The following is a 17026-nucleotide window of genomic DNA, read 5'->3' as shown; positions in this document are numbered from 1 at the left end:
TAAAATATGCAGAGGTGGTGAGGTGGCATAAGAATGCTGACCCAAGAATACCTGAACCTTGCCACATTCTCTAAGCCTCTGTATCTCCACTTGTAAAATGAAAGGGTCACTGTAGATAATCTCTGAGGAAATTTAGGGTACATTTTGTGACTGAATCAGAATAGAGTTTCTTCCATCAAGGAACAAGAATCCTTGGAAAACAATATTGGGTGCCCTGTCTTACACTGAAATATTTTATTTATTTTATTAACTAGTCATTACAAGTCTTTTAAAGACTTTCTATTGTTTTAAAAAATTTACCAAAAAAATTTTTTTAGAACTTTTACTTATTTTCAGAGTATTGTATAACCTTCTAGAAATAAGTAAGATGCTCATCAGGAAAAATGGTAACAGCCTAGGTCTTCCAGGGGGATGGGGAGGAAGTAATAGCATAATGAAAAGATAACATGACCTTTGGATTTTGAGAAACTTATGCATTTTTTGTCTCCCATCACATACAGGGGGGCTACATCTTTTGTATTCCCAAGCAATTCTTAGTATCCAATACAGCACTTTTAAGCTATTTTAGAGGGAGAACTTGACTGGGAGAACTTGACAAAAATATTCTGCTATCTTAGTGCTGCATTGTAGCACTTTCAAAAATGTAGTGGATTATTATAAATGAATTATCAAGAGACCACTTAATAAAAGCAATGAATAAATACACTCTTTATAAAACTCTAGAAAATAAGTGATGTTCAGGGTAAAAAAAACATCAAAAGCAAGGAAATAGACAGAATATGAGAAAACTTTTTATTTTTCTCTTAAAGGATCATGAGGGCTGGACTAAAAAAGAGCCTTTAACCTTTTAAAAAAAGTACAATGTTTGAATACATTCATTTGGAAACCTCAGGATCTCACTTTACATTTCAAATGCAGAGTAAATTTAGAATATTTTAATAATGTTCTTTGAACTTTCTTTCCTGTAGAGACAAAATCTGGCTGAAGGAAATCAAATGATGCTAAAATGGCAATAACGGCACTACTGAAATTAAAATACAGAATAGAAATGTGGACTTGGCATATTTATGTGCATTAAAAAAAAAAACATTTCAAAAACCCAACCATCAAGGCCTTGTGCATTTTTTGAGAAGTGACTTTTTTTGGATAGATCAAAAGTTGACTATAAATGATTAATAGTAATTAAAATCTAATGGCAAATGATGGAATTAGAAATTTGTAGATAAGATGGGGAGGTAAAATAGGTTATAATTACCAAGTAGGCAACAATAAACATCATTTTAGAGGGGTCCAGTAAATTACATTTATTAGTAGTCAAAATGTTTCTTGGATCTTCATTCAAAAATGGTGATAATCGTTACTTGGCTTACATTCTTGACCCTGCCATCCTATGTAGGCCTCTGTCATCTATTTCTTACTGGTCTTATTGATCTGACTGGGCACCTTGGTGTGGGAGAGGCAAAGCCATGGCCAGAGAATGTTCTGTATGTTCAAGATGGGGTCACAAAAGCAGCCATGATTAGAAAAGAACAAAATCTTACCAGGGAAGTCTAGCCATTTTTTCCACTCAGGATCTAGTCTTAGGGCATACGTAAATGGCAATGCCTCTTCTTCCTTTGGGGTGCCAAGGAAGGTGGGAAGGGATTTATTAAACATACAGTATGTGCCAAGAACTGTGCTAAGTGCTTTATTTATAAATATATGTATATATACGATTTGAGCGTCACAACCAACCTTGGGAGGTAGGTGCTATTATCATCCACATTTTATATTTGAGGAAACTGAGGCTGGCAAAGGTTTAGTGACTTGGATTTGCCTGACCTAAGGAGCTAGTGAGTGGAGTCAGGAATAGGACCGAGGTCTCCTGATTATACCACCTTGTGATGTTGCAATAGGAGCCAATATCTTGTATGGTTCCTATAATCTAAAAACTTAGACTGTAGAATGAATAGAGGGGGACCAGGACTGCATTATGAGGAAAGAAGAGGGACTTGCCCTGAGCAGTCATGAAGCATCCATGAGTAGGACATTTTCAAACTCTGGTTATCTCAAAAGCAAGTCAGGATACGTGAATCTGAGCCAACATCACCTTTTCGTTTTATAAAGAGATGCTAAGAAAGAGGACACACTTGTTTGTGGAGTATTTATTTTACAATGATTCTATTTGGCAAGGCAATGGAGTATTTCAGTGAAACTAAAAGCCTTCAATGAAATCATATCAATAAACCACATGTGGCCAGCCAGATCAGACAGCTGGAGGCTTTGTAAACTCTTATTGACATTCAACTAGGAAACTGATGATAATATTTCCCATTTCTCAAAGAAAAGAGGTTGGCAACCTTAGATGTCCACAAAAAGCTTTATATTCTCCTTCACAACTTGTAAAACAATTAGAAAAATAGGTAGTCCGGAAATCTGAGAACTGCATAGAGTTTCCTTTCCTACAATCTGTCTCAGAAAATGATGGCAAACAATGAAGCTCTGGAAAACCTGGAATTTTCAATACTGTTGCAAAAAAAAAAAAAAAGTTTCCTGGAATATGCATTCCTGAGGCCAAAAAGATTGTCATCCTTCCAGCTGTGAGTGTGAGATGGTAACGTCCTGTAGATAAAAATAAGTCCTCTGGCTTTACTTAAATATGGCTTCTTTAGACTATTCTCCTTTCTTAAAGCTCCTTCACTCTACAAACTTAACTGGTTCAAGTCACTAAGACTTTAGAGACTAACATCACCATTCAAGTCCTGCAAGTAACTAGAATACACATATTTAGCAGGAAACTTGGATCCATAGAGTCCTTTATTTACAATTTCTCTACTTGAGACCCATCCATTTGGTTGTCTGATTGCCTGTTGAGTTGTCCATACTGTGGCGGCATTTTTTTCCCCATACGTAATACCTTGCTGTTGTATTCAAGTCATGGATTTTTTTCTACTGCTATAAAGGAGATATGGTAGGAAGAATGCAACTGTTCCATCTTCCGGTAGGACATTCAAGAAATCCCTTAGTTCTAATTCCGTGGCAACTACTGATAACGTTTCTATTGAAAAGAAAGAATCCATGTGTTAGAATTTGAGACTTGTGATGGAAACATCAACAAGAACAGAGAATATTTTGGAAAGCCCTATATCAGAACCCCAAACGATGCCTTGCTATCTAGGTGGCTGGCTGTCTTTCTCTTCCAATCACATCCCATTACCTTCATATTCAAATTTTTTGAGTTTGTTCACCTTAAGTCATACCTACGATAGCAGATAATTTATCAAAATTAGTTGCCAGAATGAGAAACCTTTAGATAGCAGATCCCTAAATCTCTTATTTAGGTATGCATATGTATACACGTACACACATTTTTAATGTTTAATTTTTAAATTAACATTTTAAGAGAGGAACACTAACATTTTCTTAATTAAAATAAGCATTCAAAACAACATTTAAGAAAACCCTCTTGGGACAATGTGTATTTCTCAAAAATGCAAGAGGATATGTGTCATTATTTTGAAATGAGCAATACCTACAACAATTAATAAGCTTTCAGTAACTGCATAATTCTTGCCTCAAACATCACTCAAAAAGTTTTCAGTGTTATGACTCCAAGAGATTTAGGCTGCCCTCTTCTGGGGAAAGAAGAGATTATTAGACTTGAGGATAAGAATTATAATTGGCATCCTGCGTAGTTGACTCTACTCATGAACCCTAACTGTGCTTTGGTAAAACTGTCCCAATTCTCAGAACACAGGTGACAAATATGGTCCCTGAGTTACGGCTGGGTTAGGGATACTTCCATAGAAAACTCCACATTAGTCAAACCAACGATCCAAATCTAAAGTCCCAGACAAACTCAATGCTCCTAGGACCGTGTAAAACTGTACTCCTTTGTCAAAGGCTAGTTCCCAATGGTACAGAAAGCCCCCTCCTTTAATTCCATCTGCAAAGAAGGTTCTTCAAACAGGTTGATCAAGTTTCTCCCTCTACCCTGAAAGTAATAGTTCCAAAATGATACTGAGCAGTATAAAGCTTGATTGTGTTTCTTCTATTCTCTTTCCTCTCTGCATATATCTAAAAAAGTTCTAATTATAAAACTGACAAACATGAACATTTCCACATACAAAGGGCAGAAATATAGTATCATTTATGAAACCATCATTACACACATCTTGCATTTTTTTAAAGGATATATTAAATTTAACAAGGTGGCAGCAATGTGGTCCTGCTTTTCTGGCTCCCTTTCTGAAATTCCTTCTGCTCTGCACACAGAGGCAATTACAAATAAGTGATTATGGTAAAGGTCCACCTTAAGGATCTCCCTAGGGGATTTATCTGGTCAGCAGTAACGGGACATTTTAATCCAGGAAGGAGCTTGGGCATTGATAAAGTGTTGTTTTTTGGGTTTTTTTTTTTAATGAGCCATGATTACTGAACCAGCTTACTTATCAGAATCCACTCACTCATCCCATAAAAGCAGGGACCCTCAAGGCTAGCACTCTATGTTAGAAGGAGAAGCTCAAAGAAGGGAGAAGAAGACCCAACAAATCACTCTCATTCCCCAAACCACCTCCTGGCTCTTGGGACAGAAAATCATTGGCTGACCTGACCAAGAACGGGCATTTCTGCTGACATGGGTGAATCACGCTGGCAGAGTCAAGCACTTGGGAAATACAGAAAAAAAGAAAGGCTAGGGCTGACTATGAAGGGAAGAATGGGGATGTTCATGGGTGCAGATCTTTGCAGGGTGAAGGAAAGTACACAAAAACCCCACTGATCGGAACAGCCTGCATTATTAAATATTTCAGTAAAATGTATTCATTCACTCATCCATTCAACTAAAAACTTATCCATTAGTAAAAGTTTTATTAAGTGCCTACTATAGATAATACTATATTCTTCTCAGGAGAGGGTCCCTTAGTGGCCACTCTAATTTGTCGTGGAAATAATATTGGACTATAGCTAGATGAAGTAGGTGGTTTAAATGCCCATCTGTTCTTCCCCCCTCCTTTTGGAGAACACCGCCCCATTCTACCTAGGCTCCAATCTGCATGCACTGTGTCACTGGTCATGTCCCTAAATCACCAGGTCTATGTGATAAAGAGACATGGTTGTCTTTGTAATATGGCACACAGTAGGCTCTCAAAAAATGTTTCTTGATTTGCTAAGTGATACACCCAACATGACCCAAAAAATAAGGAATGAAATGGAACCCAGTGCTCTGGATACTTCAAGGGACTATGATAATTATATCAGGTTCATTGACTGAGTCAAAAGGAGTCTTGGAAGGTCTGAGACCAGCCTTCTCATTTTACAGATAAGGAAACTGAGGCACAGGGAGGTTAAGTGAGTTGTCCAGGGTCACACAGTCACAACTGTCTTGAAACCTGAAACCAGGTGCTCCTGACTCCAAATTGAGCCCTGTATTTACTCTGCTGGGGCTTAGGGGTCCATGAACTTTTAAAAAAATATTTTGATAACTACATTTCAATATAGTTGGCTTCCTTCGTAATTTTATACATTTTGTTTTATGCATTTATAAACAATATTCTGAGAAGGTATCCACTGGTTTCCCCAGACTGTCATGCCAGAAAAAAAGGTTAAGAACTCCAGAATTTCCTCCATGGGAATGCTCTCTCTACCAATGTAGTTCTCAACTTTACTCTGATTTAGTAAGTGGTCTTCAAGAAATGGTAAAAATTCATCATGCTGTGGTCGAGCAGGTGAGGATCCTCTAATCCTGAGACAGCAGATGTTCAGGTTCAAGTTTTCCAGGGCCCAAGGTTACCTTGGTGCCATCAAAAGTAGGGGTAAGGAAACTGTGGGTAACATGGTACACTCAAGGATTACTCAAACAGTTATTTATTTGCGGGAATACAAATGTGTGGATCTCCATTCCTACACTCCCAAAGATCCATGGAGAAAGATGACTTGGGTGTAAAGTGGGTGGTGTGCCCTAACCAAGCACCCAGATCTCCATATCTCTGCCCTTCTATCTGGTTGTTGTTGCTGGGCAGAGTCACAGGGTCTGAGTAGGATGGAGACCTCAGGGGCAGTCACTAGTCAGAGGGAGATCTGGACAGTGATACCACTCTTATCAACTGGCCACAAGGGCAATGTGACTGGAAAGTCTGCCAATACCGCATACGTGGATTAGATGAAGTTTGCTCAGCTTGCATTCCTTCATTAAATGTAGCTTATCAAGCCAGTCAGCTGGTATACAAGAACTTCCTGGTACACCATCAGGTCAATTAGTGATCAAATATGAAGTCACTTCTATCAACTACAGCTTAGCTATAGGCCAATCCTGATGGCAGAACTTTAAATGGAGACGCTGGAGACTAAGAACACTTCCCATCCTCCCCCAACACATACACACCATACGTACCCAATATACATCCACTCACTCGTGTACACACACATCCCAGCAAACCCTTGCATCCAAAATTTTAGTAAAAGCGGATTCTTTACCTTTCAACGACGAGAGGTGTACTTCATACTTATCTCCACCCTGTCTTATTCGTTGGCAAAGGTCAGGGAGCAGTTTTTTCCACCATAAAGCCTGGGTAAAGGAAGAGTTCACATTATGAGAAGAACCTAATGAAAACCAGTAAGCACGCCAATCAATAGATATGTAGACAAAAGCACAAAGAGTAAGGACTTTGAGTGAAAGGGCAAAAACATATTCCAAAGGAATCTGTCTCAGTAGTCAATCCTTAAGAAGAAACACTCATCTCTCTTGAAATGAGGGTCATAAGCCATGTTTTAATATGCATGTGCATACATGTGTGGCATATTACATGTGTGTGTACCTACAATGGCACAACTTGAAAATCTAGTTCTGAGTGCACTACAGATGTGTTCACAGAGGGGATCTGAAAGTGGTATGTTTTCATCCAGAAGTGAAGAAACATCCCATTAGCACCCTCTAGCGTCCCATGAAAAAAAGGACTTTGGAATCAAGTACTGAAAATAGGAATGAAACAAGGGACCAGCTTTAAAGTATAAAAATTCCTTTAAGGGAAAACATACATTAAATGATTCCACTGAAAATTTTCCATCATTGTGTACTGTTTGTATTCTCCCTGACTTCCAAGAATTTGATTCGATCAGACATTTGGGAGAAAGCGTGGAAAAACATAAACAAAGACTAGCAACCACGTCAAGTCTTGGCTGGACTATGAGGTAAACTCAGACAAAGAGCTGAAGCTTTCTGAGTCTCAGGATTCTCGTCTATAAAAACAGGCCAACAGAGAGCTAAAGTGAAGGTCTGACCATGTGACCACCTCTTTCCCACAAGGAGTTCCAAGGGCCCCCTGCTCTAGCTGGTTCCCCCAGAACCAAGTATAAAACCCTCATTTAGGTACATAAAATTCTTAACAACCAGGTCCCTTCCTACCTTTCCAGTCTCTGTACACTATTTCCCGACCATCCAATGACACGGGCTTTCTTAATTCCTTCTACAAGATTCTCCATCTCATGCATTTGCTAACGGCTGTGCCAATGCCTGGAATGTTCTCTCTCCTCATGGCCATGTCCTGGTTTACTTTAAATTCAGTTCAAATTTCTCCTTCTGCAGGAGGCCTTTCCCAGTCTACTCCTGCCCCATCTCCAAACCTGTTCTTCATGATCACCTTCCATCTACCCTATATTTATCATTATGAATTACATTTTGGCATGTTATCTCCCCCATTCCAACGGGACTTCCTTATGGGTGAGGGCCATGTTTTTCTCTTTACTCTGTCCCCAGAGCTTGTAGACCAGTTTCTGACAAATAATAAGTGTTTAATAAATGCTTTCTAACTGACATACACAGATATTACAAGGCTGTTGTAAAGTATGGAAGTTATATTACTTTATTTGTGATTCTATCTTATTTTTGTTTTATTCTATATTCTAAGGGTTCTCTAAACTTTTTGGACTCTTTTACAAACTTACAAATGGTTAAGGATCACTTCCCCCAGGAGTTTTTGTTTGTGTGAGTTATATCAATATTTACTGTTAGACCGAGGCTTTAGCCCCAGGGTGGGCCTGACCAGCCAAGGCCGGAGGGACTCCAGATCAGCAGCAGTTATGGCCATTTCCAGATTTATCAACACATACATGCGAAGGACAAAGTGAGAGGTCAGTGCAGTCTGGACTTTGGGACCAGTAAGTGGGAGTACTGTGGCTTTTGCCCCCGGGGCGAGAAGCTGCTGAGGCACCGGCACAGCCAGCCAGCACCACATGGCAGCTTCAGCTCTTGGCCTGCAGAGTGTAGGGAGACCAAGCACCAGTCTGAAGGGTAATCACTCTTGCTTTAACCTGCTTGGATCTGGATTACAGTCTAGGGTGGAGGTCCTGGGGTGTGTGTCCAGCTTGCCACAGCATGTGGAGATCTCAGAGAGGGTACCCATCTAATACCTCCAGCAGCTGAGAAAACCACAGTGTTTGGGACAAAAGCCCCCCTGTCTGGTGGCAGAGCCCTACTGTGGCAAAAAGCCCAGGGGTCAAGTGACTGAGGGGAGACATGACTAGGCAAAGGAAACAAAGCTGACAAAAGATTCCAACATCACACTCCTATTTTGGGGACAAGAAGGAGCAAAGCATGGAACAGGAGGAAGACAGTGAAGTCAGAACTCCTGCACCAAAAGCTTCAAAGAAAAATATGAGCTGGTTACAGGCCATAGAGGACCTTAAGAAGCAGATAAGAGAAGTGGAGGAAAAATTGGGAAGAGAAATGAGAACAATGCAAGAAAATTATGAAATGAGAGTCAACAGCCTAACTGAGGAAAATAACACCTTAAAAAACAGACTTACTCAAATGGCAAAAGAGGCTCAAAAAGGCAATGAGGAGAAGAATGCCTTAAAAAGTCGAATTTTCCAGACAGAAAAAGAATCTCAAAAGCTCAATGAGGAGAATCATGGCTTCAGAATTAGACTGGAGCAAATGGAAGCTAATGACTTTATGAGAAATCAAGATGCTGTTAAATAGATCCAAACAAATGAAAGAATAGAAGGCAATGTGAAATATCTCATGGGAAAAACCACTGACCTGGAAAATAGATACAGGAGAGATAATTTTAAAATTATTGGACTAGCTGGAAGCCATGATCAGAGTAAGAACCTAGAAATCATCCTCCAGGAAGTTCTCAAAGAAAACTGCCCTGATGTCTTAGAACCAGAGGGCAAAATAGAGGTTGAAAGAATTCCCAAAAAGAAAACTCCTAGGAATATTATAGCCAGGTTCCGGAATTCCCAGATTAAGGAAAGAATATTACAAGCAGCCAGGAAGAAACAATTTGAATATTGTGCAAACACAATCAGGATAGCCTAGGATCTGGCAGCTTCTACACTGCGGGATTGAAGGGCTTGGAATATGATATTCCGGAGGTCAAGGGAGCTGGGATTAAAACCAAGAGTCACCTACCCAGCAAAACTGAGTTATCATGCTTGAAAGTCCTCTATTCCACTGAATGACCATATTTCAGGGGAAAATGTGGTCATTCAGTGGAATAGAGGACTTTCAAGCATTCTTGCTGAAAAAAACAGAGTTGAACAGAAAATTTGACATTCAGATACAAGAAGCAAGAGAAGCATGAGAAGGTGAACAGGGAAAAGAAATCATAAGGAACTTATCAAAGTTGAACTAGTAACATTCCTAAATCAAAAAACAATAATTGTAACTTAGGAAACTTTTCTCAGTAGTTGAAGGGATTAGAAATATGTATGTGTATGTGTGTGTGTGTGTGTGTGTGTGTGTGTGTGTATGAGGGTATATGGGCATATGGATACATATGTGAATGTGTGTATATATGTTTACAGGTATACACAGATAGAGGGCACAGGACCAGTGTAACAGGAAGGGATGATACTTAAAAGGTGAAATTAAGAGGTGAGAGAGGAATATAATGAGAGGAGATGGGGAGAGGCAGAATGGGGTAAACTATCTCATACAGAAAAGGCAAGGGGAAATGGTTACAATGGACGGGAAGAATAGGGAGGCAAAAAAGGGAATGGGTCAACCTTATTTCCATTGAATTTGGCTTGAGGAGGGAATGAAATGCACACTAAATAAGGTATCTCACCCTCCAGGAGAGTAGGGGGGGAAGGGGATGAGAGGGGGGATGATGGAAGGGAGGGCAGGCTGGGGGGGAGGGAAGCTGGAAGCACCCACTTTTGAAAAGGGACGGGATCAAAGTAGAGAATAGAACAAGTGGGAGGTGGGATAGGAGGGAGGGAAATATAGTCAGTCTTTTACAATATGTCTACTATGTTATTGTTTTGCATTAGCCACACATGTACATCCTATACTGAACTGCTTATCTTTCCAGTAAGGGTGGGTGACAAGGGAGGAAGGGAATGAATCTGGAATTCAAAGTTTTAAAATCAAATATTCAAATATGTATGTATATATACTATTATCAATACTATTTTATATGTAATTGGGAAATAAGATATACAGGTACTGGGGCTTAGAGATCCACTGGAAAAGTCGAAAGGGGTATGGGAGAAAATATGGGAGAGAGCAGATTGGAGGAGGGGATATCCTGTGGGACTGCTATTTGGGGGGGGTGGGTAGGGGAAAAACGGGAAGAAAATTTATAACTCAAAATCTGGTGGAAATGAATGATGTAAATCATAAGTTAATAAAGCATTTGGAAAAAAATAAAATAAAATATTTACTGTTAGAAATGAACATATTTCAGGGTACCTAGGTGGCACAGTGAGTAGAGCACCGTCCCTGGAGTCAGGAGGACCCGAGTTCAAATCCAGATTCAGACACTTAACACAAAAATTAGCCGTGTGAACTTGGGCAAGTCACTTAACCCCAACTGCCCTCCAAAAACACTCAACACAAAAATTAGCCGTGTGAACTTGGGCAAGTCACTTAACCCCAACTGCCCTCCAAAAAGCAAAAAAAAAAAAAAAATCACATTATCATAAAAACAGTTTTGACCCCATAAACCCTCTGAAAGGGTTTTGGCTATCCCAGAGGCCCCCAGACTGCTGTTTGAGAAATGCTGCTAAATTCTATGACCCAACCAAAATGGGTTTCTTGTCTTGAAAATCTGTTACCTCTTGCCTTACTGCTCAAACTATTCTGTCCACCTGGGATGCTTCCCCGCTCAAACCCCCTGATACTGAGATTTCTTTCTCATCCTTCAAAGCTCAAATGACACCTGTGCCATGAAGCCTTCCCCTAATCCTTATGCCAAAAGTAATCTCTCCTGCTTCTGAATTCTGAGAACTTCCTCTTTATCCCCAGTAAGCATATTCTAATCTGTATTACTATTATTTGTGTACATATCTTTTCTTCCCCCCAATAAATTATAAGCCCCTGAAGTGAAAGGGCTTTGTCTCTGATCACAGATCTAAACAGATCTCAGAGAACATCTAGTCTACAACCCCCTCATCTTACAAATGAGGAAACTAAAGCCATGGGTGACTTTCTCAAAGTGACATACCGTGTTTCCCCGATAATAAGACCTATCCTGAAAATAAGCCCTCCCCTTACTGTGTGAGATTCCTCTAAAATAAGCCCTTCCCCGAAAATAAGCCCTATTGAGATTGCTACTGTAGTGAAGGTGATCCCCTGCGCTACACGCTACATTACGGTACCCTCTGTATGCACCGTCCCCCCACCCCCCCGGGTGAAATGCATGCTGCGCTCTGAGCTGCATCCAATCAGAGCTGCAGCAGTGAGTGCATCATCCTGTTCTTCCCCAGTGATTTGCTTGCTGGCGCCATTGAGAGCAGTGCCGCGGAGGAGAGCTGAGGCAGGACAACATAAGCCCTCCCCTGAAAATAAGCCCTCTGGTGTTTTTCTTTCCAAAAAAAAATAATAAGACAGTGTCTTATTATCGGGGAAACACGGTAGTTTAGTAGCACAAGAGGTAGGAATCTGAATTCAGGTCCTCCAACCCCAAAACCAAACTCCTTCCACTGTATGTTCCACTTAGGTCTGTCCCTCCACGACTACCTAGTGCAGTTTACTGCATAGATCAAGTACTTAAATAAAAGTTTGCTAATATGTTGTCAAATTCAGTCAATTTAACAGTCTTTTTCACTGAAAATTTTTTTTGTTGTTTTTAAATCTTTGCTTTAAGGAGAAACTAGAAAGGTGACCTATTCAGAAATAAAGGTGATATAAAAATAAAAGGCATAAATAAAACTTAAAAAAAACCAAATTTTTGTGGAACTGAATTAGAGATTTCTTCTATGCCCCTAAAAAAAATTAGCTCTATCTCCAATTATACAACACGAGGAATGAGTCAATGAATATAAAGTTAGTCTAAGAGAGATGAACAACAACAAAAAAGGAAGCCTAAAAAGCATACCCGAGGGCCTTCTTCCTTCAGTTCATGATGGGCATAGGGGATGACGGCCTCAGGGCATCTGTCCAGCAGCGAGTTTATGGCCTGCTCATGTTCTTTCAGGCGGGTGAGACAGAGGACGTGGATGCTGAGGCCGGCACTCGTATCCTCCGACAGAGGTTCCAAGAAAGGCAAAATGGAGGTTACATCAAATGAAGGACCACATATCAGAGACTAGGGGCAGAAAAGTAAATGGGTCAATGACAGTATGATACACACAAATCCAAGGAGCTGGAGACAATTCTCAGTGTTGCTTACATTTACACGGTCAAGAAAAGATGGCACCTCCATCAGTATGTCAAAGACCTGTGATCAGGTAGGGGTGGGAACTCTCGTCCAAGGCGAACTCTACTGTGTATAGTCATGGAGAGTGGCCTCGGCTCAGAGAGGTTAAAAGTGACTTATCCATAGTCACAGAGCCAGTGGATGTCAGAAGCAGGATGAGAACCTAGAATTTCCTGGTCCAAGGCCAACTCTTTATTTTATTCTGCATTTTATGAACTCCAGTAATCTTGATACATTATTGTAGTCCTATTTATATTAAGGCAAACAAATGCTAAATAATACTTAAAAATTACAAATCTAATGAATGCTAAAAAAAAGTTTCTTGTATGAAGAATGTATTGTAGAACAGGTAATTTCGAAAAGAAGGTTGCTGAAATTTTGCAGATTCAAATTAGAGTGCTTTCTTCCTTGAGCATTTCACCAAGAATTTAATCGATTCAATTCAATAAGCATTTATTCAGTAATTACTATGTTCAAAGTGCCAAGTTAAGCAACAATGAGTATATTGAGACATAAAGCTCCCTTAAAGGGTTTACATTTTCCTGGAACAAATAACATATGAAGAGGAAAGTAAATAAACCGTAGTCATGTGAAAAGGGAGAAAGCACTAAGTACTAGGTAGGGGATGAGGAAAGGCCCCCATGGGAGGTGGGTCCAGAGCTAAAGTGACAAGGAAAGAAAGGATTATACAAAGGAAGGCATAGGAGGGAGGGCATTCCAGGCCTGTACAAAAACAGGAGATGGAATGACCAGTTGTTAGGAGCCTACAACGGACAAGGCTCAGTGCTAAACTGGGAATGTAAAAATAAAGACACTCAAGAAACATTCTACTGGCATGCAGTCTCAGTGGTTATAGATTTAATCACCAAGAATTTACCAAGTACTAGACAAACACCAACTCAGGCTGGGGATTAAAGGCAAAAGTAAGGTCATCCCTGCCCTCAAGGAGTTCACATTCTTATGGGGGAGAAAACACCCATATTTTGCATAAATCAGAAACTGGGTAGGTAGTATTGTGTTTAGTATTCCAAGCTTCAGACACTTCTTAGCAGATACTTAACCTCTGCCTCAGTTTCCTCATATGGAAAATGGAGATAATAATAACATCTACCTTCCAGGGTTATGAGAATCAAATGAGATATTTATAAAGTATTTAGCACAGTGGTTGGCATACAATGAGGACTACAGAAATCTTATTTTATAATGATAATGATCCATTTATTTTTGATCCATTAAATCATTAAAAAAAATAAAGAGTATTGTTTCTACTATCAAATTTGTCCCTATCTCCCCTCTGGCCACTAACAAAAAAAGTTTTCCTTCAAAGAGTAGATTCTAATTTTTTTTCTCTCTTTTAACATCCTCCTAATTACAGGATCGTCTCAGACTCATAGGAGGATAAAAGATATGAAATATCCATTCCTAGTACTCATAACAGTCTTTTTCCAGCTATCAACCATGGGATAACTCTGAGAGAAAGGTCAGTACCTAATACACCATATTAAGATGTGTTCTCTCATCTGGTCCTGAGATCTGTTTTAAGAGTTATGCAACTTTGTGTCTGGATTCCCCTTAGCACAGCCCTTCCTGGAGGCCGGGGTGGGCTAGATGGCCCTAAAGATGTCTAGATAGAATGCTTAGCTAAATAATGACTCAGTTATAAGTGATGGCTAGACATCAAACTAAATCCCCATCAAAAGTCCCCTCCAGATGGTAGGTCATTTAAACATAACACATGTTTCACCTTCTCTGTCCCCCTAGTTAATCTCAGGATCAAAGGGTCACTTATAGCTGAAGGGCATCCCTTCCAACAACCCAGACCACACTATCTCCTCATACACATGTACAACTGACTCTATGTGACCCCATGGAATTCTGTCCATGAAGTTTTCTTGGCAAAGATACTGGAGTGGTCTGCCATTTCCTTCTCCAATGTCTCCCCATTTTACAGGTAAGGAACTGAGGAAAACACAGGTTAAGTGACTTGCCCAGGATATACAGTGTATGCACATACATATTTATAAGGGACAGGCTTTAAAGTGTCAAAATCACTTTAAGGGAAATAAAACACACGTCTAATCCAAAGAGTTTGTATCATTGAATATATTCTCTAATTATATTTCCTTGTAACCTAATACAGATACACTATATATCACTCAAGCAGCATGGCCATCCAACTGCACAACACATTCTGAACAACAGATATTATCAGCGACTTAATTTTCCCTCTACAGACTGTCAGCTCTATCTCTGATGAACTATGGATCACATCAAACAGATTTGAAGTTTGAGTCAATCAAGGCCATGCCATCTGCAAACAGGAGAATCCAGATAGGCCTTTCAATATACTGGGAATCCTTCTTGCACTGGGACTGTGCACACTCCAGACATCTTCGTGTCACCCCGCCATGATTCTCACTCTGGCTACCAACTCCAATCTTGTGACCACTCCAGCTCTTGCCCTGGAACCCTCATCTCCTGACTGGTGAGATTTCTGACCCAACACCCTGCACTAAAGCCGTCTTCAGACCATACTGTAGTTGCTGCAAGCCCTTCGGGCCAATCCCAAACTTCTGTCCACCTCTATTCTGGGCAAACAATCCCATCATGCTTTACAACAGAGAGGAAAGTGTTTCGATTATAAGCTCCTTGAGGAGCTTCTTTTTGTATCTGACATACAGTAGGCACTTGTACTGAATTGAAGAGCATTTGAACACTCCCAATGTGGTGGTTTCATAGTCCCTGGTGTTAAACCTAGATCATCCATGCAGAAGAATGTAAGTTTGAGGGTAGGGCTCATTTCTCACTTTGTCTCTGTATCTCGTCCCCAGAAGAGTGCTTTTACACACAGCAGACAGTTAATAACAATGTCTGCGAAATCAAATCATAAGGACACTGAGTAATCTGTTCTACTTTTCGTTGGACTTTTGCCAGTGATAGAATTAAAGGTAGATTCTGATTTCTATTAGTGTTCATTTAAATACACACTCACACAAATTTCATAAGAAGCCTTGAATGGAGTGGTAGTTTCATTCTTTGTTCCTCCAAGGGAGGGAGAGAGTCTTGGCAACAGCTGTCAAGTTGATTAGAGGCATGAATCACAGAACAGCAAAAGTAATATAAAAACAAATGATCAAATAAGTAAGTGCAAGCCAAAAAGCCAGACTACGTTCTCAGGCTGCTGGACAGAGATTTTTTTTCAAAGAAAGTTATTCACTGTAGAAGGTATCTTCATAAGAAAAGAAATGCCATAATTACCTGTAATTTAGAAAGGTCTTCTGCATAATTTTGATCATCTAAGGAGTCTGATGATGTTAAGAAGGTAACCCATGGGTAAATTAAGCCATAATGACTACAAGAATTTATCTGAAAAGGAAAATACATTTCCCATTAAGACAGAAACAAACCACCTCATAAAAAATGATTTTTATTCTGCTCTAACAAGTATTTTCTTAACATGTATAAGCACCATTATGCCTTTTTAAAGAATCCGACTGTATTGCTATTAAGTTAACAATTTAAAATGTATCTTAGTTTTAAAGTTATTGACATCTCAATATATTTTACATAAAATGTTTAAAATGCCAACCAATGAATATGACTAACTTGTTGCTTTTTATTATTACATAAGATATAACTACACATTATATATTTATTATATTATATAATATATATCATATAAATTGGGTTTAAACCTTTTCTGGCATGTCATGATTTGCTCTCTTTTTTATAACTATAAAGAGGCAGGCATAAAGACTTAGTTTTGAGTGAAAAAAAAATGCAAGATGCTTCTGGAAATTCTTTTCTGTGTTCATACCATCGACCTTGCTCAGATGTGAGCTCCTGGAGAGCAGGAATGAGTTAGGGGGTTTTTTTCTTTGTATTTTTATTGGCCAAGCTTGGTGCCTGGGACAAGATGGACATTTAATAAAGCAGCTAAATTCATTCCAAAGTGTAAATAGTAGTAACATTTGAAATAGATGTAGATATACGTATGTGTGTACAGATATCTGTGTCTGTGTACAGACGTGAATATACATTTGTATATTAATTTGTATTTACACATATGTATCTATATATATACACATGTAGACATACATACACATATGCATTAATAAATGTATACACATACACATATCTACATATTTTTATATAGGATACATTTTTCCAAAATCCTATGTATATTTTTTTGGTGGCAGTCCACTGGCAATAAAGTCGCCAAGTACCCAGTTGACATTTACAAAGTGTCTTATGGCTTTCAAAGCACTTTACAAACAATCCATAATTATCTGACTGGAGTAACTATGATGGGGGAGAAGGGCATCACCAGCTGCTGCAGGAACTCTCTCCCAATCTCCCTCCCTCCATTTCTGCAATCAATGAAAAAGGCTTACTCTTAAGGG

General features: G+C 39.3%; 2 protein-coding genes across 5 annotated transcripts in view; one reads left to right on the top strand and one right to left on the bottom strand.

Annotated features, from left to right (window-relative positions):
* The window catches only part of LOC138174411 (ceruloplasmin-like), a 73211-nt gene extending 57323 nt beyond the window's left edge, over positions 1-15888 (top strand). Inside the window, exons 19-20 of one of the 2 annotated variants that reach the window (XM_069104724.1) lie at positions 13999-14103; positions 14858-15888. In XM_069104724.1, coding sequence (XP_068960825.1) covers positions 13999-14090 — 92 coding nt within the window. In that variant the 3' untranslated portion in view covers positions 14091-14103; positions 14858-15888. Of the gene's footprint in view, positions 1-968; positions 1100-13998; positions 14104-14857 lie in introns of those variants that run through there. The other variant, XM_069104725.1, reaches the window with a different exon arrangement.
* Positions 1-17026, bottom strand: part of HPS3 (HPS3 biogenesis of lysosomal organelles complex 2 subunit 1) — a 76595-nt gene that overhangs the window by 25182 nt on the left and 34387 nt on the right. For 2 of the 3 annotated variants that reach the window (XM_069104726.1, XM_069104728.1), the window contains exons 14-17: positions 15882-15989; positions 12303-12512; positions 6454-6544; positions 2130-3037 (exon numbers count right to left, since the gene is read on the bottom strand). In XM_069104726.1, coding sequence (XP_068960827.1) covers positions 2910-3037; positions 6454-6544; positions 12303-12512; positions 15882-15989 — 537 coding nt within the window. In that variant the 3' untranslated portion in view covers positions 2130-2909. Of the gene's footprint in view, positions 1-2129; positions 3038-6453; positions 6545-12302; positions 12513-15881; positions 15990-17026 lie in introns of those variants that run through there. The other variant, XM_069104727.1, reaches the window with a different exon arrangement.

Source organism: Petaurus breviceps, unplaced genomic scaffold (assembly GCF_028583685.1).
Source record: "Petaurus breviceps papuanus isolate PSGF00001 unplaced genomic scaffold, PetGlider_PUasm1.0 688, whole genome shotgun sequence".
In the NCBI taxonomy this organism is placed as follows: domain Eukaryota; kingdom Metazoa; phylum Chordata; class Mammalia; order Diprotodontia; family Petauridae; genus Petaurus; species Petaurus breviceps.
This window is presented reverse-complemented; position numbering and strand designations above follow the sequence as displayed.